Raw genomic sequence first — 25,736 nt, 5'->3', positions numbered from 1 at the left:
TCAAAGTTTTCCCAATTTTTCGGACTGACTGACCTTCATTTCTTGAAGCAATGATGGCCACTCATTTTTCTTTGCTTAGCTGCTTTTTTCTTGCCATAATACAAATTCTAACAGTCTATTCAGTTGGCTATGAGCTGTGTATCCACCAGACTTCTGCTCAACACAACTGATGGCCCCAACCCCATTTATAAGGCAAGAAATCCCACTTATTAAACGTGACAGGGCACACCTGTGAAGTGAAAACCATTTCCCATGACTATCTCTTGAAGCTCATCAAGAGAATGCCAAGAGTGTGCAAAGCAGTCATCAAAGCAAAAGGTGGCTACTTGAAGAACCTAGACTATAAGACATATTTTCAGTTGTTTCACACTTTTTTAAGTATATAAATCCACATGTGTTAATTCATAGTTTTGATGCCTTCAGTCTGAATTTACAATTTTCATAGTCATGAAAATACATTAAAATCTTTAAATGAGGTGTGTCCAAACTTTTGGTCTGTACTGTAAGTACCTTGGGGGGTCTAGTTTCCAAAATGGTGTCACTTGTGGGAGGTTACCACTGTTTAGGCATATCAGGGGCTCTCCAAACGCGACATGGCGTCCCATCTCAATTCCAGCCAATTTTGCGTTGAAAGAGTAATACGGCGCTCCTTCTATTCCGAGCGCTGCCATGCGCCCAAACAGTGGTTTACCCCCACATATGGGGTATCAGCGTACTCAGGACAAATTGCACAACAACTTTTCAAGTCTAATTTTTCCTGTTACCCTTGTGAAAATAAAGATTTGGGGGCGAAAAGATCATTTTTGTAGAAAAAATGTGATTTTTTATTTTCAAAGCTCTACGTTATAAACTTCTGTGAAGCACCTGGGGGTTTAAAGTGCTGACCACACATCTAGACAAGTTCCTTAAAGGGTCTAGTTTCCAAAATGGGGTCACTTTTGGGGGGTTTCCACTGTTTAGGCACATCAGGGGCTCTCCAAACGCGACATGGTGTCCGATCTCAATTCCAGTCAATTCTGCATTGAAAAAGTCAAATGGAACTCCTTTTCTTCCAAGCTCTGCCGTGTGCCCAAACTGTGGTTTACCCCTGCATATGGAGTATTGGCGTACTCAGAAGAAATTGCACAACAACTTTTGTGGTCTAATTTCTCCTGTTACCCTTGTGAAAATACAAATTTTGGGGCGAAAAGATCATTTTTGTAGAAAAAAATGTGATTTTTTATTTTCACGGCTCTACGTTATAAACTTCTGTGAAGCACTTGGGGGTTCAAAGTGCTCACCACACATCTAGATAAGTTCCTTAAGGGGTCTAGTTTCCAAAATTGTGTCACTTGTGGGGGGTTTCTACTGTTTAGGCACATCAGGAGCTCTCCAGATGCGACATGGCGTCCGATCTCAATTCCAGCCAATTCTGCATTGAAAAAGTCAAGCGGCGCTCCTTCTCTTCCAAGCCCTGCCGTGTGCCCAAACAGTGGTTTATCCCCACATATGGGGTATCAGCGTATTCAGGAGAAATTGCACAACATATTTTGTGGTTCATTTTCTTGTTTTATCCTTGTGAAAATAAAATAAATTGGTTCTGAATTAAAATGTTTGCAAAAAAAAGTTAAATGTTCATTTTTTCCTTCCACATTGTTTCAGTTGCTATGAAGCACGTCAAGTGTTAATAAACTTCTTGAATGTAGTTTTGAGCACCTTGAGGGGTGTAGTTTTCAGAATGGTGTCAAGTTTGGGTATTTTCTGTCATGTACACCCCTCAAAGTGACTTTAAATGTGAGATGGTCCCTAAAAAAATGATTTTGTAAATTTTGTTGTAAAAATGAGAAATTGCTGGTCACCTTTAAACCCTTATAACTTCCTAACAAAAAAAATTTTGTTTCCAAAATTGTGCTGATGTAAAGTAGATATGTGGAAAATGTTATTTATTAACTAATTTGTGTGACATATCTCTCTGATTTAAGGGCATAAAAATTAAAAATGTGAAAATTGCTAAATTTTAAAAAATGTTGCCATATTTCCATTTTTTTCATAAATAATCACAAGTAGTATCGAAGAAATGTTACCACTAACATGAAGTCCAATATGTCATGAAAAAACAATCTCAGAATCAGCGGGATCCGTTAAAGCGTTCCAGAGTTATAATTTCATAAAGTGACAGTGGTCAGAATTGTAAAAATTGGCTCGGTCATTAAGTACCAAATTGGCTCTGTCACTAAGGCTGCCGTCACACTAGCAGTATTTGGTCAGTATTTTACATCAGTATTTGTAAGCCAAAACCAGGAGTGGGTGATAATTACAGAAGTGGTGCATATGTTTCAATTATACTTTTCCTCTAATTGTTCCACTCCTGGCTTTGGCTTACAAATACTGATGTAAAATACTGACCAAATACTGCTAGTGTGACGGCAGCTTAAGGGGTTAAACAGTGGGTGGCAAAAGTTGGCACTGTGAGCAAAAGAGTGCCCACACAAGCACAATGGTTAGATTAAAAAAGCGTATTAAAAAGCAAAATATACAAAATTAGATTTATTCAGGAGAAAGAGGGGGACCACAGGGAATGTAAGATGGTGAATAGTTAAGGAAAGTGAATTGTTGATTAAAGTACAAAATACTAGTAATCCCTTTAAGAATAAGCCTATAGGTAAGAGGTATGGAGATTTAACACATTCATTCATCTACGTAAATATTTGATGCAATATGTCAAAAACACCCCAAATATATATATGGAGCAATCACATGGGGTGACGAAGGACTACGCTCCAAAACGCGGGTCGAGGTGTGCACTTGAACCGCGGGACCACCATCCTGTAATGCCTATTGCTGCTAACCACATTCCTTTTTCCTTATGTACTGTGCAGTCTATATGCCCCACTTATCCCCCCTATGATTGCTCCTCTTATATATACTTGGGGTGTTTTTGACATGCTGCATAAAATATTTATGTAGTTTAATCAACAATGCACTTTAATTAACTATTCACCATCTTACTTTCCCTGTGGTCCCCCTCTTTCTCATGAATCAATCTAATTTTGCATATTTTGCTTTTTAATATGCTTTTTTAATCTAACCATTGTACTTGTGCGGGCACTCTTTTGCACACAGTGCCAACTTTTGACACCCACTGTTTAATAAAGGTATTTTACTTTATAACCATTGTCCTATCACCATACTTTTAGGTCCATGCCTAGCGGTTTCTTTGATTCTTCTAATTCGTAATATAGTCATTACTTTTATACTTGGTTAATAATTAGACTATTTCAATGATTTCTGAAGACCAGAACAACAAATCCACACATCAATATCCATAATTAGGTTCATTTACTAATTTATTGATCCTTCATACGCATAGAAACATATGTGAGGGCTAATTCATATAACTGAAATAAGCCTAAGCATACAAAGAATATACTACCGATAGCATTATATATAATGAGTCAAGTCTTTCATTGTAGAATCTTCTTTCTTGTCATTTCTTTCAGTGCTAATTTTACATCTTTATTTCTTAAAGTGTAGATCAGTGGATTTATCATTGGGGTGATAACACTGTAGAACAAGGTGGCCATTTTATCTTGGTTAGTCACATGTCCAGTCCCAGGTCTCAAATAAATAATGAAAATTGTACCATAAAATAAAGTGACGACAACAACGTGTGAAGCACAAGTGGAAAAAGCTTTTTTCCGTCCTGTAGTTGTACGGATCTTCATTATGCTGAAGATTATATTGATGTAAGTAATAAGAATGCAGAAGAACGGCACCAGAGCTACTACTATGGCACATAAGAAAATGATAACTTTATTAAAAGATGTGTCTCTGCAGGCTAACTCTAACAATATTGGCGCCTCACAGAAAAAGTGGTTAATGACATTAGGTCCGCAAAAAGGTAACTGCAATGTATTGAAAGTTTGTAATATTGAGTTTGCTATTCCTCCAACCCAAGATGCAGTTGCCATTCTAATGCACAAGACGGGATGCATGATATTAGTATAATGTAAGGGGCTGCATATGGCCACATACCGGTCATAGGCCATTGTTAGCAGTAGATAGCACTCGGCTCCTCCTAGAGACAGGTGGATGAATAACTGAATGAAACAAGCATCAAATGATATAGTTTTCTTCACTGATAAGAAATTAATGAGCATTTTGGGGACAACGCTTGATGTATAGCAGATATCCAACAAGGAGAGATTCCTCAAAAAGAAGTACATTGGAGTGTTGAGTCGGGGATTTATGCTACTGATCCAAATTATTAATATATTACCAATTAAAGAAACAATATAACATGTAAGAAATACAATAAATAGCAATATCTGCATGTCCTGCATGTCTGTAAGTCCCAGGAGGATGAACTCGTCCACAATGGTAAAATTCCTTTTGATCATGTCAAAAGTCTGAAATAAAAATTGTATATTGCGTCAGTCAATGACAATTCATACCACATGTCAGTATATGGCGCCCGCTGCTCTGAGATAGGCAGAGCTTCAGAACACTCGCAGCAGAGACCGGTGAGTATTTTTTTTTTAAGTTTTGTAGGCTTCCATTTCTCAGCCATATAGTGTTACGTGGTCTGTGAACATTTCTGTAATCTATAAAAGTGAACAAAAGCTTTTAATTTTTTTTGTAGGTTTCCATTTCTCAGACATACAGTGTTACATGCTCTGTGAACATTTCTGTGATCTCTAAAAGTGAACAAAAGCTTTAAAAAAATAAATTTGTAGGCTTCCAATTCTCAGCCATACAGTGCTACGTGGTCTGTGGACATTTCTGTGATCTCTAGAACTGCTAAGAAGCTTTTCAAAATTTTGAAGGCTTTGATTTCTCAGACATACAGTGTTAAGTGCTCTGTGAACATTTCTGTGATCTATAAAAGTGAATAAAAGCTTTTAAAAATGTTGTAGGCTTCCATGTCTTAGCCATATAGTGTTACATGGTATATGATCTCTAAAACTGCTAAAAAGCGTGTTTTCAGTGCTGACGGGTGGGGGCATGGCATAGCACACAGGCGCTTTCGCCTGTCAACCGACAATGCAGACAGTCTCACACTCAAAAAAATAAACAAAGCCTGGATTACCCCACACTTTTCCACATCACCAGATGACAGCATCACATAAAGTGTTTGTAATTTTCAATATTTTAATTAGGCCCGCCAGTTGATGCCTTTCAGTGATCGCCTTCCATAATTTCTGTCTGGCTTTGCACTTTCTGCAGTACATCAACTACACTTTCTAAATATTTTCATTCAAAATTGTTTTATGAATTAAATGACTCATCCATACAGTTTGCCAAGGTTATTGTTGCTTAATGGTGGTATGTAAAACATACAAAAAGCATAGAAACATATATCAGGATTAGATTACTCATCCATAGAGTATTATGTGCTTTATGTCACATTTTGGTGGGATATAACAGTACAAAAAAGCATTTGAAAATTTTGCTTGTTTGTTCACATTTCTTATCCATACACTATTCCATGTCCTGAGGTACATTTTTGTGATATATAAGACTCAAAAAAAGTTTCAAAATTTTGCTGGATTACATTTCTCAGCCATACAGTATTATGTGCTCTTGGGTACATTTCGTAGATATATAACCCTCAAAAAACTTGTTCCAAATTTTATTATTTTATTGCTCATCCATAGGGTATTACTTCATCTTCGGTACATTTTGTTGTTAGAAAAGCCAAAAAAAAATTGTTCAAAAATGTATCGGCATTATAAGGCTCACCTATAGACTATTTCGTGGTCTGGGGTACATTATGCTGGTATGTAACACTCAAAAAACGTGTTCCAAATTTATTGTTATCATGTTGCTCATCCATAGGATATTGCGCCTCCTTGTGTACATTTCATTGCTATATAAGCCTAAAAAAACTTGTTACAAATTTATCAGTATCATATTGCTTACTCATAGTATATTACATGTTCTTGGATACATTTTGTTGCTATAAAAATCTCAAAAACTTGTTAAAAAAATGAATCGGTATTATATTGCTCATCAGTAGAGTTTTACATATTCTTGGGTACATTTCATTGGTTAATAACCTTCAAAAAATTGTTCAAAAATTTGCGGTGTGTGCACATGTTGCAGATTTGGTGCGTTTTTCTCTGATGCCTGATGCCAGCAAAGTGAATGAGAAACCTGAAGTGTCATGCACATGTTGAGTATTTTTTAATTGCAGATTTGGTGCAGAAAATAATCTGCAGCATTTCAATTCTCTGTGAGTTTTTGCCCTGCGTTTTTCAACATTCTATTCACTCAAATCAATCAAAAACACAGGCAAAAATACACCAAAAATGCCTGTTTTTGCAGCTGCGTTTTTACTGCCATGTGATGAAGAAATGGTGCTGATATTTTACTCAAAGTGTACACATACCCTTATCTGTATTATATTGGTCACCAATAGACTATTCCGTGGTCTGGAGTACATTTCCCTGGTATATAACCTTCAAAAGTGCATAGCCTTTATGAATCTAGGAGTGCAATACCTGACAATTTCAATAGAATGTGTATGAGACCCTCCTTTATGTCTAATACAGGGTGTGTCTGAGTCCTTTAGTTTTGGCAGTTATTGTTCGTTCATAAATTAAATAAAATTATGCTGAAATTTCCTTTTTTTTTAATAAAACATTTTTTTGGTTTACTTAAATTAAATTGTTTTTACATCCTTTTCAAATTTTGCCTTATATACAAGTCATTATACCTAAAAAAATATTTCTTAACATTTTTTTTTCTTGTAAAATGCAATTTCTTGTCGGTTTGGAATGTTTTATTGTCAGTCTTTAAAGTGGAGTAAAAGTATGACACCATCGTTCTCAGCAACGATCTAGGAGTTAGAGATGTTTCTAGGGGTCTTCCCCTTGCTGTTCTCCCTCCATTCAGCACTTTTCCCATCCATTTGAACATTTTCACTGCCCCCCAGGCCTCTTTGTATGGTTTGCCAGAAAAATCATTGCTTTCCCATTGATTCCCATTGACTCACATGATACTTGTTACTTGAAACGAGCATGCGGGTATTAGGAATTGCTTGGTTCGGGCAATGAGCATCTGAGCATTTTTGTGCTGCTCATCCCTAAAGCATACCTCATAAAAGACTTTACACATTGTACCATATAATGAAAACACATAAGGTTTATACAGTATGTGATAGTTTTTGTGCTAAACACTTGTGTTCAAGACTCATGATAATGGCTTACCTGCTTCCTGCATGGTTGCACAGAAGCAAATTTCTAGGCACATAGTGAAAAATAATGTGTTTAGTGGTTCATTTCTCCCTTCCTTTTGTCTATCATAAGAAGCACAAGTGTCCTATAGACAGGCAAAATTATTGTAACACTACAATATTTTTCTGTTCACTTTCTAATGTCATTGTATTATGACAGGTTTTTAAACACGCAAAAATACAACATATATAATGTGATAAACAAACTGCTAGCTGCCTGGTAGGCGAAGTTTGGGCTCTTATCGATGGTCTTGATATGTAATGTACAACCTATTATTTCATAGCAAGGTTATGTACTATAAAAATACTAGATACCGGTACTAGATCTCACTGACCTCCGACAAAGTCATTCTTATATATGTGAAATGCCCGCCAGGGCCGTGGGGTGCTTGGTACCCGGTGCGGTACTTAAATGGATGTCACGTTGGCGGTGAGCTGGTCCATGGCCCTGGGCGCCCAAGTGAAAGGGAATGTCCTTAAAGGGGTTTTGAATAAAGTTTGCGTTCGTGACGCCACCTGTGGTATCTGGTCAGTGTCGACCGACACTGCTTAAAGAGGTCCACTGGGGTGATTGTTGTGAATTCTGTTGTCGAACTCCCTCCTGTGGTCGTGAATGGTACTTCGGCGAGTTCTGTCCATGGACTCCCTCTGGTGGCTGTGAGTGAAGCTGCTGCTTCTGAGGTTCCTTACACAGGTGACGTGGTTTATCCTTTGGTTGGCTGCTCTATTTAACTCCACTCAGATCGTTACTCCATGCCAGCTGTCAATGTTCCTGCATTGGTTCAGTTCGCTCTTGGATCTTTCTGGTGACCTGTCTTCTGCAGCAGAAGCTAAGTTCCTGATAGTTATTATTTGTTCATTGTTTCCTTGTCCAGCTGGTTATCATGATTTTGTCTTGCTAGCTGGAAGCTCTGGGATGCAGAGTGGCATCTCCGCACTGTTAGTCGGTGCGGAGGTCTTTTTGCACACTCTGCGTGGTCTTTTGTAGTTTTTTGTGCTGACCGCAAAGATACCTTTCCTATCCTCTGTCTGTTTAGTAAGTCTGGCCTCCCTTTGCTGAAACCTGTTTCATTTCTGCGTTTGTGACTTTCATCTTTACTCACAGTCAATATATGTGGGGGCTGCCTTTTCCTTTGGGGAATTTCTCTGAGGCAAGGTAGGCTTTATTTTCTATCTCTAGGGCTAGCTAGCTCTTAGGCTGTGAAGAGGCGTCTAGGGAGTGTCAGGAAGGCTCCACGGCTATTTCTAGTTGTTGTGATAGGATTAGAGCCTGCGGTCAGCAGAGCTCCCACATCCCAGAGCTTGTCCTGTGTGAGTTTAACTATCAGGTCGTGCCGGGTGCTCCTAACCACCAGGTCCATAACAGTACAGCTGGCCCAAAGTATTAATGCATCTCAATAGAGGGATAAGAGAAGTTCTGAGACCATTTTTTTTTCTTTGCACTGTGTTTTGTCTTTCTTTTCCCCTAAACCTTTGGGTGGTTCAGGACACAGGTGTAGATATGGACATTCAAGGTCTGTCCTCTTGTGTGGATCATCTCACTGCAAGGGTACAAGACATTCAAGATTTTGTGGTTTAGAATCCTATGTTAGAGCCTAGAATTCCTATTCCTGATTTGTTTTCTGGGGATAGATCTAAGTTCCTGAGTTTCAAAAATAATTGTAAACTGTTTCTAGCTTTAAAACCCCGCTCCTCTGGTGACCCCGTTCAACAAGTAAAAATCATTATTTCTTTGTTGCGTGGTGACCCTCAAGACTGGGCATTTTCCCTTGCGCCAGGAGATCCTGCATTGCGTGATGTAGATGTGTTTTTTCTGGCGCTTGGATTGCTTTATGATGAACCAAATTCAGTGGATCAGGCAGAGAAAATCTTGCTGGCTTTGTGTCAGGGTCAAGATGAAGCGGAGGTGTACTGTCAGAAGTTTAGAAAGTGGTCTGTGCTTACTCAGTGGAATGAGTGTGCCCTGGCGGCAATTTTCAGAAAGGGTCTTTCTGAAGCCCTTAAGGATGTCATGGTGGGATTTCCCACGCCTGCTGGTCTGAATGAGTCTATGTCCTTGGCCATTCAGATCGATCGGCGCTTGCGTGAGCGCATTGCTGTGCACCATCTGGCGGTATTCTCTGAGCATAGGCCTGAGCCTATGGAGTGTGATAGGACTTTGACCAGAGCTGAACGGCAAGAACACAGACGTCGGAATGGGCTGTGTTTTTACTGTGGTGAATCCACTCATGCTATCTCCGATTGTCCTAAGCGTACTAAGCGGTTCGCTAGGTCTGCCACCATTGGTACGGTACAGTCTAAATTTCTTTTGTCTGTTACTCTGATTTGCTCTCTGTCGTCCTATTCTGTTATGGCATTTGTGGATTCAGGCGCTGCCCTGAATTTGATGGACTTGGAGTTTGCCAGGCGCTGTGGTTTTTTCTTGGAGCCCTTGCAATATCCTATTCCATTGAGAGGAATTGATGCTACGCCTTTGGCCAAGAATAAGCCTCAATACTGGACTCAATTGACCATGTGCATGGCTCCTGCACATCAGGAGGATATTCGCTTTTTGGTGTTGCATAATCTGCATGATGTGGTCGTTTTGGGGTTGCCATGGCTACAGGTCCATAATCCAGTGTTGGATTGGAAATCTATGTCTGTGTCCGGCTGGGGTTGTCAGGGGGTACATGGTGATTTTCCATTTTTGTCAATTTCGCCTTCCACTCCTTCTGAAGTCCCTGAGTTTTTATCAGATTATCGGGATGTATTTGAAGAGCCCAAATCCGGTGCCCTACCTCATCATAGGGATTGCGATTGTGCTATTAATTTGATTCCTGGTAGTAAGTTTCCTAAGGGCCGTCTGTTTAATTTATCTGTGCCAGAGCACGCAGCTATGCGGATTTATAAAAAGGAATCCTTGGAGAAGGGTCATATTCGCCCGTCGTCGTCACCATTGGGAGCAGGGTTCTTTTTTGTGGCCAAGAAGGATGGCTCTTAGAGACCTTGTATTGATTACCGCCTTCTTAATAAGATCACAGTCAAATTTCAGTATCCTTTGCCGCTGCTGTCTGATTTGTTTGCTCGGATTAAGGGGGCTAGTTGGTTCACCAAGATAGATCTTCGAGGGGCGTATAATCTTGTGCGAATTAAACAGGGCGATGAATGGAAAACAGCATTTAATACGCCCGAGGGCCATTTTGAGTACCTGGTTATGCCATTCGGGCTTTCTAATGCTCCATCTGTGTTTCAGTCCTTTATGCATGACATCTTCCGAGAGTACCTGGATAGATTCATGATTGTATATTTGGATGACATTTTGGTCTTTTCGGATGATTGGGAGTCTCATTTGAAGCAGGTCAGAATGGTGTTCCAGGTCCTTCGTGCGAATTCCTTGTTTGTGAAGGGGTCAAAGTGTCTCTTTGGAGTTCAGAAGGTTTCATTTTTGGGTTTCATTTTTTCCCCTTCTACTATCGAGATGGACCCTGTTAAAGTTCAGGCCATTTATGATTGGACTCAGCCGACATCTGTGAAGAGCCTGCAGAAGTTCCTGTGCTTTGCTAATTTTTACCGTCGCTTCATCGCTAATTTTTCTAGTGTTGCTAAACCGTTGACTGATTTGACCAAGAAAGGTGCTGATGTGGTCAATTGGTCCTCTGCGGCTGTAGAGGCTTTTCAGGAGTTGAAGCGTCGTTTTTCTTCTGCCCCTGTGTTGTGCCAGTCAGATGTTTCGCTCCCGTTCCAGGTCAAGGTTGATGCTTCTGAAATTGGAGCAGGGGCTGTTTTGTCGCAAAGAAGTTCTGATGGCTCGGTGATGAAACCATGTGCCTTCTTTTCTAGAAAATTCTCGCCTGCTGAGCGCAATTATGATGTTGGCAATCGAGAGTTGTTGGCCATAAAGTGGGCATTCGAGGAGTGGCGACATTGGCTTGAAGGAGCTAAACATCGCGTGGTGGTCTTGACGGATCACAAGAATTTGACTTATCTCGAGTCTGCCAAACGGTTGAATCCTAGACAGGCTCGATGGTCGCTCTTTTTCTCCCATTTTGATTTTATGGTTTCATACCTTCCGGGATCTAAGAATGTGAAGGCTGATGCCCTGTCAAGGAGTTTTGTGCCTGACTCTCCGGGTGTTCCGGAGCCGGCGGGTATTCTTAAAGAAGGGGTAATTTTGTCTGCCATCTGCCCTGATTTGCGGCGCGTGCTGCAGAAGTTTCAGGCTGATAGACCTGACCGTTGTCCTACGGAGAAACTGTTTGTCCCTGATAGATGGACTAGTAGAGTTATCTCTGAGGTTCATTGGTCATCCTGGAATCTTTGGTACCAGAGATTTGGTGGCTAGATCCTTTTGGTGGCCTTCTTTGTCACGGGATGTGCGTTCTTTTGTGCAGTCCTGTGGGACTTGTGCTCGAGCTAAGCCCTGCTGTTCTCGTGCCAGTGGGTTGCTTTTGCCCTTGCCGGTCCCGAAGAGGCCCTGGACGCATATTTCCATGGATTTTATTTCTGATCTCCCTGTTTCTCAAAGAATGTTGGTCATTTGGGTGGTTTGTGATCGCTTCTCTAAGATGGTCCATTTGGTACCCTTGTCTAAATTGCCTTCCTCCTCTGATTTGGTGCCATTGTTTTTCCAGCATGTGGTTCGTTTGCATGGCATTCCAGAGAACATCGTCTCGGATAGAGGTTCCCAGTTTGTTTCGAGGTTTTGGCGGTCCTTTTGTGCTAAGATGGGCATTGATTTGTCTTTTTCTTCGGCTTTCCATCCTCAGACTAATTGCCAAACCGAACGAACTAATCAGACTTTGGAAACATATCTGAGATGCTTTGTTTCTGCTGATCAGGTTGATTGGGTGTCCTTATTGCCTTTGGCTGAGTTCGCCCTTAATAATCGGGCCAGCTCGGCTACTTTAGTTTCTCCTTTTTTCTGTAATTCTGGTTTCCATCCTCGTTTCTCTTCAGGGCAGGTTGAGCCTTCAGACTGTCCTGGTGTGGATACGGTGGTGGACAGGTTGGAGCAGATTTGGACTCATGTGGTGGACAATTTGACATTGTCCCAGGAGAAGGCTCAACGTTTCGCTAACCGCCGGCGCTGTGTTGGTCCCCGACTTCGTGTTGGGAATTTGGTTTGGTTGTCATCTCGTCATGTTCCTATGAAGGTTTCCTCTCCTAAGTTTAAGCCTCGTTTCATTGGGCCATATAAGATTTCTGAAGTTCTTAATTCTGTGTCATTTCGTTTGGACCTTCCAGCTTATTTTGACATCCATAATGTGTTCCATAGGTCGTTGTTGCGGAGATACGTGGCGCCTATGGTTCCCTCCGTTGATCCTCCTGCCCCGGTGTTGGTCGAGGGGGAGTTGGAGTATGTGGTGGAGAAGATTTTGGATTCTCGTGTTTCGAGACGGAAACTCCAGTACCTGGTCAAGTGGAAGGGTTATGGTCAGGAAGATAATTCCTGGGTTTTTGCCTCTGATGTTCATGCTGCCGATCTAGTTCGTGCCTTTCATTTGGCTCATCCTGATCGGCCTGGGGGCTCTGGTGAGGGTTCGGTGACCCCTCCTCAAGGGGCGGGGTACTGTTGTCAATTCTGTTGTCGAACTCCCTCCTGTGGTCGTGAATGGTACTTCGGCAAGTTCTGTCCATGGACTCCCTCTGGTGGCTGTGAGTGAAGCTGCTGCTTCTGAGGTTCCTTACACAGGTGACGTGGTTTATCCTTTGGTTGGCTGCTCTATTTAACTCCACTCAGATCGTTACTCCATGCCAGCTGTCAATGTTCCTGCATTGGTTCAGTTCGCTCTTGGATCTTTCTGGTGACCTGTCTTCTCCTGCAGAAGCTAAGTTCCTGATAGTTATTATTTGATCATTGTTTCCTTGTCCAGCTGGTTATCATGATTTTGTCTTGCTAGCTGGAAGCTCTGGGATGCAGAGTGGCATCTCCGCACCGTTAGTCGGTGCGGAGGTCTTTTTGCACACTCTGCGTGGTCTTTTGTAGTTTTTTTGTGCTGACCGCAAAGATACCTTTCCTATCCTCTGTCTGTTTAGTAAGTCTGGCCTCCCTTTGCTGAAACCTGTTTCATTTCTGCGTTTGTGACTTTCATCTTTACTCACAGTCAATATATGTAGGGGGCTGCCTTTTCCTTTGGGGAATTTCTCTGAGGCAAGGTAGGCTTTATTTTCTATCTCTAGGGCTAGCTAGCTCTTAGGCTGTGAAGAGGCATCTAGGGAGAGTCAGGAACGCTCCACGGCTATTTCTAGTGTGTGTGATAGGATTAGGGTCTGCGGTCAGCAGAGCTCCCATTTCCCAGAGCTTGTCCTGTGTGAGTTTAACTATCAGGTCGTGCCGGGTGCTCCTAACCACCAGGTCCATAACAGGTGATGTTATGGCAGCTAAGATGGTATAACTTCCCACAGGTAAAGTAGGTTCCCAGGGCTCCCGGTGTGTAGATGAAGATGGTGGGCGGAGTGGTTAGAAATGGAGGACACAGGTTTGCAGTCTCTTTACCTGGTTTACTGTAGGCTTCAGGCAACCGCAGTCCAGGGCACCAGATCACAGGTACAGGCAGGGTCCAGCCGGCTTGGAAGTAAGTTCAGAGTACCCTTTACCAGGTGGAGTTAAAAGCCTTCCTCTTAGCGCAGTGGTGTAGTCCCTTACTGCCTGTGGCTTCTTTTAAGGTCCTCACAGTTCTCTCTGTCCTCCATAAAGGTGGGACACTAACCTGTATGACAGGTGGCTCTAGCCCTTTTCAGGGTCTCTATCACGACCCAGACTCTAAGCACCACTGTGTCTCCTGGGTATTAGTGTGGACAGGTTACGTGTAGCTCAGCTGTCCTGCCAGTTTCTGCTGTAAGTCTTCGAGTCCCTCACAACCTCAGTCTTCCGGATACCGGTATCTGTACTTTGCAGGGAGGTAGCCCAATCGCAGATGTCCTCTCCTGTTGTCACTTGTCTGTGCTTCGCTGTCCTGCACGCTCACTACAAATCTGTTTGTCTTTCTGTGTTATCACTATCCAAGAGCTGCAGCTCTTTCTTGTGGCTGCATGGCCCCTCAGTCCTTTATCTCACTTCACTGTCTGCAAGGAGCTGCAGACTCCCACGTCTGCTCAGCTATACTCCTTCCTTACCAGCTCTGCTTAAGCTGATGTTCCTTGACAAGCTCCTCTCTGGCATTCCCTGACAGGAACTAACTAACTGACTGACTATCCCTCCAGACCAGAATATTTATATAGGGAAGCCACCCATAAGCTGGATCAGAGCTCGCCCTTTTGGCCTGGAGTGTGAGCATGTTGTATGCTTGTGTTTACCTGATGAAAGAGATCTTCCCTCGCTTCCAAGCAAGACATCACTCTCCCCGTGAGGAAAGCAAAGCCACTGTAACAACCAGGACCTTGGGGTGTTGCACATGCGCCACCTAAAAGTATTATCTGCCATTCACTGGCTGCTCATTGGCAGTAAAACATGATAACAAAAGGTAATAGACAATGTATGTAAACTAAAAAGCTTCACATGCTATAATCAAATTAGTATTGTGCATTTGAACATTTCTTAATATTCATCATTATGTGCGATCTGACCAGAGCAACTCAAACAACTGAACTCTTCTGTGATGCTAGTCACAACCGACGGCCAGGCTGTGATTCAGCGCACTCAGACTTTCCGGGGTCCACACCAAAAGATCAAGGGAACCAAGGGAAAATACAAAGTCATAAGTCAGGTCACATGCCAGGGTCAGAATACCAGAGAAATAGCAGATAACAAAAGCGGCAATGACAAATGGGTAGTCTGAACACGGTCCAAAGGTCAGCAGCAGAATATCAGATGCAAAGGGGCAATAACAAACGGGTAGCTAGAACACTGTCCAAAAGTCAGCAGCAGAAGAAGATCAGAATTTACAGCACAGGGTACAGGTGACCACACCAGAGAGCACAAGCTCTGAACAAGCTTTTGACTGGCAATGATCTGGGCCCGACAGCTCACCTAAATAGCAGGACAAATACCAAGAACATGGAGCCCCTGTGGAAATCTCTGTACCATCCAGTCAGATAGGTCAACCGAGCTGTCAATCAATGCAACGACAACTCAGCATGCCCCAGCACAGCATAGGATAACAGAGCTGTCCATCATAGAGTCCCAGACACTCTGAGCAGAGGAATTGTGACAGCCTCTCACAATATATTCACTATTTTTCTCTTAGCGCAGCATGCCCCAGCACAGCATAGGATAACAGAGCTGTCCATCATAGAGTCCCAGACACTCTGAGCAGAGGAATTGTGACAGCCTCTCACAATATATTCAGTATTTTTTAATATCTCAGGGTTAAGATTTGGAAATTCACATTAGATGGGTTTTATACATATACTAGACTGTGGCCCGATTCTAACGCATCGGGTATTCTAGAATATGCATGTCCCCGTAGTATATGGACAATGATGATTCCAGAATTCGCGGCAGACTATGCCCGTCGCTGATTGGTCGAGGCAACCTTTATGACATCATTGTCGCCATGGCAACCATTATGACATCATCGTCGCTGTGCCCGTCTCTGATTGGTCGAGGCCTGGCGGCCTCGACCAATCAGAGACGCGGGATTTCTACGTCGATGCTGTGCCGGTCTCTGATTGGTCAAGGCCTGGCGGCCTCGACCAATCAGAGACGCGGGATTTCCAGGACAGACAGACAGACAGACAGACAGACAGAAAGACAGACAGACAGACAGACAGACGGAAAAACCCTTAGACAATTATATATATAGATTTTAAAACTTCCTTTTCGGAAGCCCACTAAATAGAGCCGACATTAACAATGTGAATAAACTTTTTAAAATTTAATTTTATTATTTATTTTCTGTGCTTAAAGCGGTTGTCCAGTTTTATGATATTGATGACCTATCAAATTGGTGGGGATACCCGGCATTATGACCGATCATCTGTTATAGGCTCGGGCAGCTGGATATAAGCATTGAATGGAGCTGCACTACGTAACCCCACACAATATATAGCTGATCTGCAGTCATCACCTGCGGCCACTACACATTGAACATAGCTGCGCCGTGCTGTGGTGTTCAATGTTTGCATCCGATTGCTGTCAGAGCTAATAACAGCTGATCGCTGGGGTCCAGGCTGTCGGGTCCCCACTGATCTTAAGCTGATCACCTATCCTAAGGATAAGTCAAGAATATCATATGACCAGACAACCCCTTTAACTTATGAGTCAAATATTTTCTAAGTAAAAGAATTATGCAACAACCATGCAACACTTATTATTTTGGTGCTTTCTCTTATTCTTTATAGTAAATCATTATCATTTACCCTTATTTTCAACAGGGGTTAAAGCAGAATTTCATATTCATCTTATTCTTCTATCTTGAGCAGTTTTCCCTACCTATTATTCTAACATCTCCTGAGAGTGGTAGTCTATAAATTATGACTTTGTTTATGATTGAAGCTTTTGAAAATCGAATTCACAAGGTTTGGGGGAATTTTTCCCCAAAATTACATTTGCACTAAATTTATTTGCAGCAAATCTCAAATATTCCAATTACTATGAGAGAAACAGGGAGAGGGGTAGATGCAGGGTGAGGGTGAAGGGAAAAGGGAGTGGGAGAGAGTATCCCCCAGCACATCGAAGGACATTGATTTTATGATTCTAAACTATTGAACTGCCCTTTTCTGCAATAGGAATGAAAAATGTGTGAAATTTGAACCCAAATCTTGCAGAATAGATATTGATACATAATATCATTAATCAATTGCACTGGAGCTACCACTGTCACCTGACCTAACTTGCTCTCTTCTTATTGCAACTCTGTATTGTAGATTTCTACTATCATCTTCTGGCAGTTACTCCACAAATTATTAACTTATTTGTTCAATGCTTTAGGGATTAGTTTCCTGACTCTTTTTTAAGTTGTGATCTCTGATGTCCTCTCTCTATCCTTCACTGTAAAACAACTGCTGCAATCCCTGCTTAGGTTTTTATACAGGATGTGATAGCCCCTTTTAATTGGCTGTGCAAAACCTTGTAATGTGATAGCTGCTGCAAGGCATTATGGGGAACTTGTATAGTTGTGTCTGAGGTCATGTCACCTTTCTGTGACTTATCCAACCATTTTTTTGCAATTTATTACAATCAAATCGCAAGTTATTCCAATTTACCAGGACCTGCGTATGTAATGAAATTCAACTCGAAGGCTATGTCCCCATGGTCAGTAATCGGCAGCGCTTTGGACACAGCACATATCTGCTCCGCCCAAAGCGCTGCCGGCTTTTGAACGCAGGTGAATCATAGCAACATAGTAACAAAGTTAGCAAGGCCGAAAAAAGACATTTGTCCATCCAATTCAGCCTATATTCAGTCAGAATAAATCCCAAGTAACAGTAAAGAATCCTCTTCTATGTTTGTGGAAAAACCTTCTCTCCTCCACACAGACAATGCCCCCTTGTGACCGTCACCTTCCTTGATATAAACAGATCCTCGGAGAGATATTTGTATTGTCCCCTTATATACTTTTACATGGTTATTCGATTGCCCCTCAGTCGTCTTTTTTCTAGACTAAATAATCCTAATTTTCCTAATCTCTCTGGGTATTGTAGTTCCCCCATCCCCTTTATTAATTTTGTTGCCCCCCTTGTACTCATTCTAGTTCCATTATATCCTTCCTGAGCACCGGTGCCCAAAACTGTACACAGTATTCCATGTGCGGTCTAACTAGGGGTTTGTACAGAGGCAGTATAATGCTCTCATCATGTGCATCCAGACCTCTTTTAATCCACCCCATGATCCTGTTTGCCTTGGCAGCTGCTGCCTGGCACTGGCTGCTCCAGGTAAGTTTATCATTAACTAGGAACCCCAAGTCCTTCTCCATGTCAGATTTACCCAGTGGTTTCCCGTTAAGTGTGTAATGTGTTATGATCTGGTGGCCTTGGAGCAGCATGAGATGTACTCTGGAGAAGGTGGTCCCTGTACTGACCGCAAACCCTGAACCTAGCAGCGCAACTAGAAGCAGCCGTGGGGGGTACCTAACACTCCCTAGACCCCTCGACACAGCCTAAGATCTAACTACCCCTAAAGACAGAAACAGGAAACCTACGCAGATATGAAATCAGATTTTTGCATAGGAGGCCATACTAGCTAATAAGAAAGAATAGAACAGAGTACTATGCGGTCAGTATAAAAACACTAGAAAATATCCACCGCAGAAAATACGGATCACCACATCTGACTAAAGACATGCATCTCCAGAGAAATAGCTAGGCTGCAAAAAATCCTTCACAGACCAAGCTGGCCAAGACAAAAACATGAAAATGCACAGAACTATAAGGTCCACTGCAGGTGGACAGCAAAAACAAAGCCAGGACTTATCTTTGTAGAAAAACACAGCAAACTGGAGAGACCAGCAGGGAAGTGAATCCTTCAAAAACAATGGACAACTGGCACTGACTAAAGGATCCAGCAAAGCTATATACCCCAGTCAGTTTTGCAATTAGTAGATACACCTGTCCACTCCTGCAGTCCAGGCACAACTGCATTACCCTCTACAACCACCAGAGGGAGCCCAAAAGCTGAATTCACAACAGTACCCCCCCTTGAGGAGGGGTCACCGAACCCTCACCAGAGCCCGCAGGCCGATCAGGATGAGCCCGATGAAAGGCACGAACCAAATCAACGGCATGGACATCAGAGGCAGAAACCCAAGAATTATCCTCCTGGCCATAACCCTTCCACTTGACAAGGTACTGAAGCTTCCGCCTCGAAAAACGGGAATCCAAAATCTTCTCAACAACATATTCCAACTCCCCATCGACCAATACAGGGGCCGGAGGATCAACAGAGGGAACAACGGGCTCCACATATTTCCGCAACAAAGATCTATGGAAGACATTATGAATAGCAAAAGAGGCCGGAAGCGCCAGGCGAAAGGACACCGGATTAATAAACTCAGAAATCCTATAAGGACCAATAAATCGAGGCTTAAACTTAGGGGAAGAAACCTTCATAGGAACATGACGGGAAGATAACCAAACCAGATCACCAACCCGAAGCCGGGAACCAACACACCGACGACGGTTAGCAAAACGCTGAGCCTCCTCCTGAGACACCATCAAATTGTCCACCACACAAGCCCAAATCTGCTGCAACCTATCGACCACAGAATCCACACCAGGAAGGTCAGAAGGCTCAACCTGCCCAGAAAAAAAACGAGGATGAAAACCAAAATTACAAAAAAAAAGGCGAAACCAAAGTAGCCGAACTAGCCCTATTATTAAGGGCAAACTCGGCCAATGGCAAGAAAGCCACCCAATCATCCTGATCAGCAGACACAAAGCATCTCAAATAGGTCTCCAAGGTCTGATTAGTTCACTCAGTCTGGCCATTTGTCTGAGGATGAAATGCAGAGGAAAAAGACAAATCAATGCCCAGCTTGGCACAAAAGGCCCGCCAAAACCTAGAAACAAACAGGGAACCTCTGTCGGACACAATATTCTCCGGAATACCATGCAAACGTACCACATGCTGAAAAAACAACGGAACCAAATCAGAAGAAGAAGGCAATTTAGGCAAAGGCACCAAATGAACCATCTTAGAAAATCGGTCACAGACAACCCAGATAACCGACATTCTTTGGGAAACAGGAAGATCGGAAATAAAATCCATAGAAATATGCGTCCAAGGTCTCTCAGGGACCGGCAATGGCAAAAGCAACCCACTAGCGTGGGAACAGCAAGACTTAGCCCGCGCACAAATCCCACAGGACTGCACAAAAGAACGCACATCCCGTGACAAAGAAGGCCACCAAAAGGACCTACCAACCAAATCTCTGGTACCAAAAATCCCAGGATGGCCAGCCAACACAGAACAATGAACTTCAGAAATCACTTTACTAGTCCATCTATCAGGAACAAACAGTTTCCCCACAGGACAACGGTCAGGCTTATCAGCCTGAAACTCCTAAAGAACCCGCCGCAAATCAGGGGAGATGGCAGAAAGAATCACCCCTTCCTTCAAAATGCCGACCGGCTCAAGAACCCCAGGGGAATCAGGAAAAAAACTCCTAGAGAGGGCATCCGCCTTAACATTCTTAGTACCAGGAATGTACGAGACCACAAAATCAAAACGGGAGAAAAACAGGGACCATCGAGCCTGTCTAGGATTCAGCCATTTGGCAGACTCGAGGTAAATCAGATTCTTATGATCGGTCAGGACCACAATACAGTGCTTGGCCCCCTCAAGCCAATGTCGCCACTCCTCAAATGCCCACTTCATAGCCAACAACTCCCGATTGCCGACATCATAATTGCGTTCCGCAGGCGAAAACTTCCGAGAAAAGAAGGCACACGGTTTCATCAAGGAACCATCAGAATTCCTCTGAGACAAAATGGCCCCTGCCCCAATCTCAGACGCGTCAACCTCAACCTGAAATGGAAGAGAAACATCTGGCTGACGCAACACAGGGGCAGAAGTAAATCGGCGTTTAAGCTCCTGAAAGGCAGAAACAGCCGCGGAGGACCAATTCGTCACATCAGCGCCTTTCCTGGTCAAATCGGTTAGAGGTTTAACCACACTGGAGAAGTTGGCAATAAAATGACGATAAAAATTAGCAGAGCCCAAGAATTTCTGAAGGCTCTTCACAGATGTGGGACGAATCCAATCATGAATGGCCTGAACCTTAACCGGATCCATTTCTATAGATGAGGGAGAAAAAATGAAACCCCAAAAAAAAACCTTCTGCACTCCAAAGAGGCACTTCGACCCCTTCACAAATAAAGCATTATTACGGAGGATCTGAAATACCATCCTGACCTGTTTCACATGAGACTCCCAATCATTGGAAAAAATCAAAATATCATCCAAATATACAACCATGAATTTATCAAGATAACTCCGAAAGATATCATGCATGAAGGATTGGAACACAGATGGGGCATTAGAGAGTCCGAATGGCATCACAAGGTATTCAAAATGGCCTTCGGGCGTATTAGATGCAGTTTTCCATTCGTCACCCTGCTTGATACGAATAAGATTATATGCCCCTCGAAGGTCAATCTTAGTAAACCAGCTAGACCCCTTAATCCTAACAAACAAATCAGTAAGCAAAGGCAAGGGGTATTGAAATTTAACCGTGATCTTATTCAAGAGGCAATAATCAATACAGGGTCTCAAGGAGCCATCTTTCTTGGCAACAAAAAAGAACCCCGCTCCCAACGGTGAAGAAGATGGCCGAATATGCCCTTTTTCCAAAGACTCCTTAATATAGCTCCGCATGGCGGTATGTTCAGGCACAGACAGGTTGAAAAGTCGGCCCTTAGGGAACTTACAACCTGAAATCAAATCAATAGCACAATCACAGTCCCTATGCAGTGGAAGGGAACTGGATTTGGGCTCATCGAATACATCCTGGAAGTCAGACAAAAACTCAGGAACTTCAGAAGAGGGGGGAGAGGAGATTGACATCAAAGGAACCTGATCATGAACCCCCTGACAACCCCAACTAGTCACAGACATGGATTTCCAATCTAACACCGGATTATGTAGCTGCAACCATGGAAAACCCAGCACAATATCATCATGCAAATTATGCAACACCAGAAAACGACAATCTTCCTGATGGGCTAGCGCCATGCGCATGGTCAGCTGTGTCCAAAACTGAGGTTTATTTTTAGCCAACGGTGTAGCATCAATGCCCCTCAAAGGAATAGGGTTCTGCAAAGGCTGCAAGGGAAAACCACAACGTCTGGCAAATTCTAAGTCCATTAAGTTCAGAGCGGCGCCTGAATCTACAAATGCCATGACAGAAAATGATGATAATGAGCAGATCAAGGTCACAGATAACAGAAATTTAGGTTGTATAGTACTGATGGCAACAGAACTAGCGATTCTCTTAGTACGCTTAGGGCAATCAGAAATAACATGAGCAGAATCGCCGCAGTAAAAACACAACCTAATCTGACGCCTGAATGTTTGACGTTCAGCTCTAGACAAAATCCTATCACACTGCATAGGCTCAGGGCTCTGCTCAGAGGACAACGCCACAGTGTGCACAATTCTGCACTCAAGCAAGCGCCGATTAATCTGAATGGCCAGAGACATAGAATCACTCAGACCAGCAGGCGTGGGGAACCCCACCATAACATCTTTAACGGATTCAGAAAGACCCTTTCTGAAAATTGCCGCCAAGGCATCCTCATTCCATTTAGTCAGTACAGACCATTTTCTAAATTTCTGGCAATACAATTCTGCCGCTTCTTGACCTTGACACAGGGCTAACAAGATTTTCTCAGCCTCATCCACAGAATTAGGCTCATCATACAACAACCCCAATGCTTGAAAGAACAAATCAACATTAAGCAAAGCAGGATTGCCAGATTCCAGGGAAAATGCCCAATCCTGTGGGTCACCACGCAGCAGAGATATGATGATTTTAACCTGCTGAATAGGATCACCAGAAGACCGGGGTCTTAATGCAAAAAAACAGTTTACAGTTATTTTTGAAACTCAAAAATTTGGATCTGTCACCAAAGAATAAATCAGGAGTGGGAATCTTAGGCTCTAAGGCAGGAGTCTGAACAATGAAATCTGAAATACCCTGTACCCTAGCAGCAAGCTGATCCACCCGAGAAACTAACTCCTGAACATTCATGTTAATACTAGACTCCGTAGCCACCCAGAGGTAAAGAGGGAGGAACAGACCAAACAGGCTAAGGAAAAAAAAATGGCTCAAAATCTTTCCACCCTTCTTCTGAGATGCAATTAACTCATTGTTGGCCAGTTGTACTGTTATGATCTGGTGGCCTTGGAGCAGCATGAGACGTACTCTGGAGAAGGTGGTCCCTGTACTGACCGCAAACCCTGAACCTAGCAGCGCAACTAGAAGCAGCCGTGGGGGGTACCTAACACTCCCTAGACCCCTCGACACAGCCTAAGATCTAACTACCCCTAAAGACAGAAACAGGAAACCTATCTTGCCTCAGAGAAAATCCCCAAAGGACAGATAGCCCCCCACAAATATTGACTGTGAGAGGAGAGGGAAAAAACATACGCAGATATGAAATCAGATTTTAGCATAGGAGGCCATACTAGCTAAAAAGAAAGAATAGAACAGAGTACTATGCGGTCAGTATAAAAACACTAGAAAATATCCACCGCAGAAAATACGGATCACCACATCTGACTAAAGACATGGGGGGTATATCTGCATCTCCAGAGAAATAGCTAGGCTGCAAAAAATCCTTCACAGACCAAGCTGGACAAGACAAAAACATGAAAATGCACAGAACTATAAGGTCCACTGCAGGTGGACAGCAAAAACAAAGCCAGGACTTATCTTTGTAGAAAAACACAGCAAACTGGAGAGACCAGCAGGGAAGTGAATCCTTCAAGAACAATGGACAACTGGCACTGACTAAAGGATCCAGCAAAGCTATATACCCCAGTCAGTTTTGCAATTAGTAGATACACCTGTCCACTCCTGCAGTCCAGGCACAACTGCATTACCCTCTACAACCACCGGAGGGAGCCCAAAAGCTGAATTCAGAACAGTAATGGTGATATTGATTCCTTCTTCCCATGTGAATAACCTTACATTTATCATTGTTAGACCACATCTGCCACCTTTCAGCCCAAGTTTCCAACTTATTCAGATCCATCTGTAGCAGAATACAATCTTCTTTTGTATTGACTGCTTTACATAGTTTTGTATCATCTGCAAATATCGATATTTTACTGTGTAAACCTTCTACCAGATCGTTAATAAATATGTTGAAGAAAATCGGTCCCAATACCAACACCGACCCCTGCGGTACCCCACTGGTCACAGCGACCCAATTAGAGAGTATACCATTTATAACCACCCTCTACTTTCTATCACTAAGCCAGTTACTTACCCATTTACACACATTTTCCCCCAGACCCAGCATTCTCATGTGTTCATTGAACCGTGCGGAATCACCGCCTCTCAATACATTGCACGGGTGAAATTTTTCTTATGCAGACTCGCGTCTCCGCAAGATAAATAGACATGCTGCGGTCTGGAAAGACGCGCTGCATGTGCGTCTCTGCATCTCCCATCCACCATGCTGAAACATCTGGACGCTGCGGGTTGGACGCTGCAGATGGACCGATTCCACCATTTCTAATATTGAGCATAATGTATCATTTTCTTACAACGCTGTATATAGCAATCCTCTGTTAGCTAGACATAGATACTAGATATCATAGTGAGCAAATAGCAACCCTGAAGTAATATTAATGCAGTGATATACTTCCAGCTATATTTCAATACATAGTTTTAATATCTGTATATATCTGTACTGGTATTGTATACTCCTTTTATGATGTGTATAATCATTTAATTTATTTCATATTTTAATAAATAGGAGCATAAATATTTGTACCTATTAAAAACAATGCTTAATGTAATGTAGGCACTTGTGTTGTAGACACCATAAACAAGAATAGAAGCGTGCAGCAGGTTCCAGTGGAATAAATGATGGATCACCAACAGACTCCCATTTGAATTTTATTGGGATCATTTTATATAACTAACAAATACTAATATCTGATTCTGAATTTAAATTTGCAAATGTGGATGACTTCTACTCTTACTCATTTCTTTTTAGATTTTTTTTGTTTATTTGTGATTTTCTAGCTAACATAAAAAAGAAGAAATCCTAGAATTTCCAGTATAATTATGAGTTCTGTTACAACGATTAATGTTAACTATATGCAACCTGTAATCTTCATTTTACAATAATGAAATTGAAGGTCGGTGCATTAGTGGAACAGGAATTCATGTTTTAGGAATCTGAAATTCAGAGATAATGGCAAATTTATTGCGGAAATTATGGTAATGTTCTAAACAACTGAATGATTTGTAAGAAATCAATGCCCGTGATGCAGAAACATCTGAAGTTGATTGTGCAGCATGAACATAGATTTCAACAAGCTCCATTAAATCCTGACAAATCAACCATGTGTAAACTTAGCCCTATATATAGAATATACTTCTGATGCAGAAATTTTCTGCAATGAATCTACTACATGTGAACATAACATAACCAGTACAGTAAATGGACTGATAATAGTGTGTGCTTCCACTGCAACAGAAGGAAAGACACAGGGAAAATGATTCTTACCTTTTTGCTTTAGTAATGTGTGACTTGTTAAGCATTGGTTTAGTTTGTGTTCTCTCCCTCTATTCTAGAAGTATTGGAATAAAGCTTCCTGATCCGTTATTCTAGTATCAGAGCATGCTGCAGTTCCTTCACCAGCCATGTTGAGGTATGTAGGAGCAGGACAGGGTGTACCATTTGTATTGCTTCCTCTCTCCCTGAAGACCCCTTTTTTAATCTCCTATGAGTCTAGAAATTATGTGACAAAATTGAAATAAAAAGTAAACTTTTTAATTGATTTTTTCTTCAAACAAACATTTTCAGTGTTGATTTGAAATCTTTAATGATGTGACATTCAAAGGTTCTAAAAAAAACATGGTTGAAATCATGCAGTCAGGCTCTGATCCATGTTTCCGTGATTTGGGCAGCATAAATGAAGTGA

General features: G+C 42.2%; 1 protein-coding gene across 1 annotated transcript; it reads right to left on the bottom strand.

Annotated features, from left to right (window-relative positions):
- Positions 1-3,308: 3,308 nt before the first annotated feature.
- LOC138674235 (putative olfactory receptor 2B8) lies at positions 3,309-25,407 on the bottom strand. The gene is made up of 2 exons (XM_069762132.1): positions 25,319-25,407; positions 3,309-4,388 (listed from the first exon to the last, which is right to left on the bottom strand). The coding sequence occupies exon 2, from the start codon at positions 4,377-4,379 to the stop codon at positions 3,444-3,446; it is 936 nt and encodes a 311-aa protein (XP_069618233.1). The 5' UTR covers positions 4,380-4,388; positions 25,319-25,407; the 3' UTR covers positions 3,309-3,443.
- Between the last annotated feature and the right edge of the window lie 329 nt (positions 25,408-25,736).

The sequence above is a fragment of the Ranitomeya imitator genome, chromosome 4 (genome assembly GCF_032444005.1).
Source record: "Ranitomeya imitator isolate aRanImi1 chromosome 4, aRanImi1.pri, whole genome shotgun sequence".
In the NCBI taxonomy this organism is placed as follows: Eukaryota; Metazoa; Chordata; class Amphibia; order Anura; family Dendrobatidae; genus Ranitomeya; species Ranitomeya imitator.
Note: the sequence above shows the minus strand (reverse complement) of the source record. Positions and strands in the feature narration are given on the sequence as shown.

What these genes read in the sequence shown, in the direction of transcription:
- LOC138674235 (XM_069762132.1), bottom strand. Translation starts at nt 4,379, where the DNA reads ATGATCAAAAGGAATTTTACCATTGTGGACGAGTTCATCCTCCTGGGA.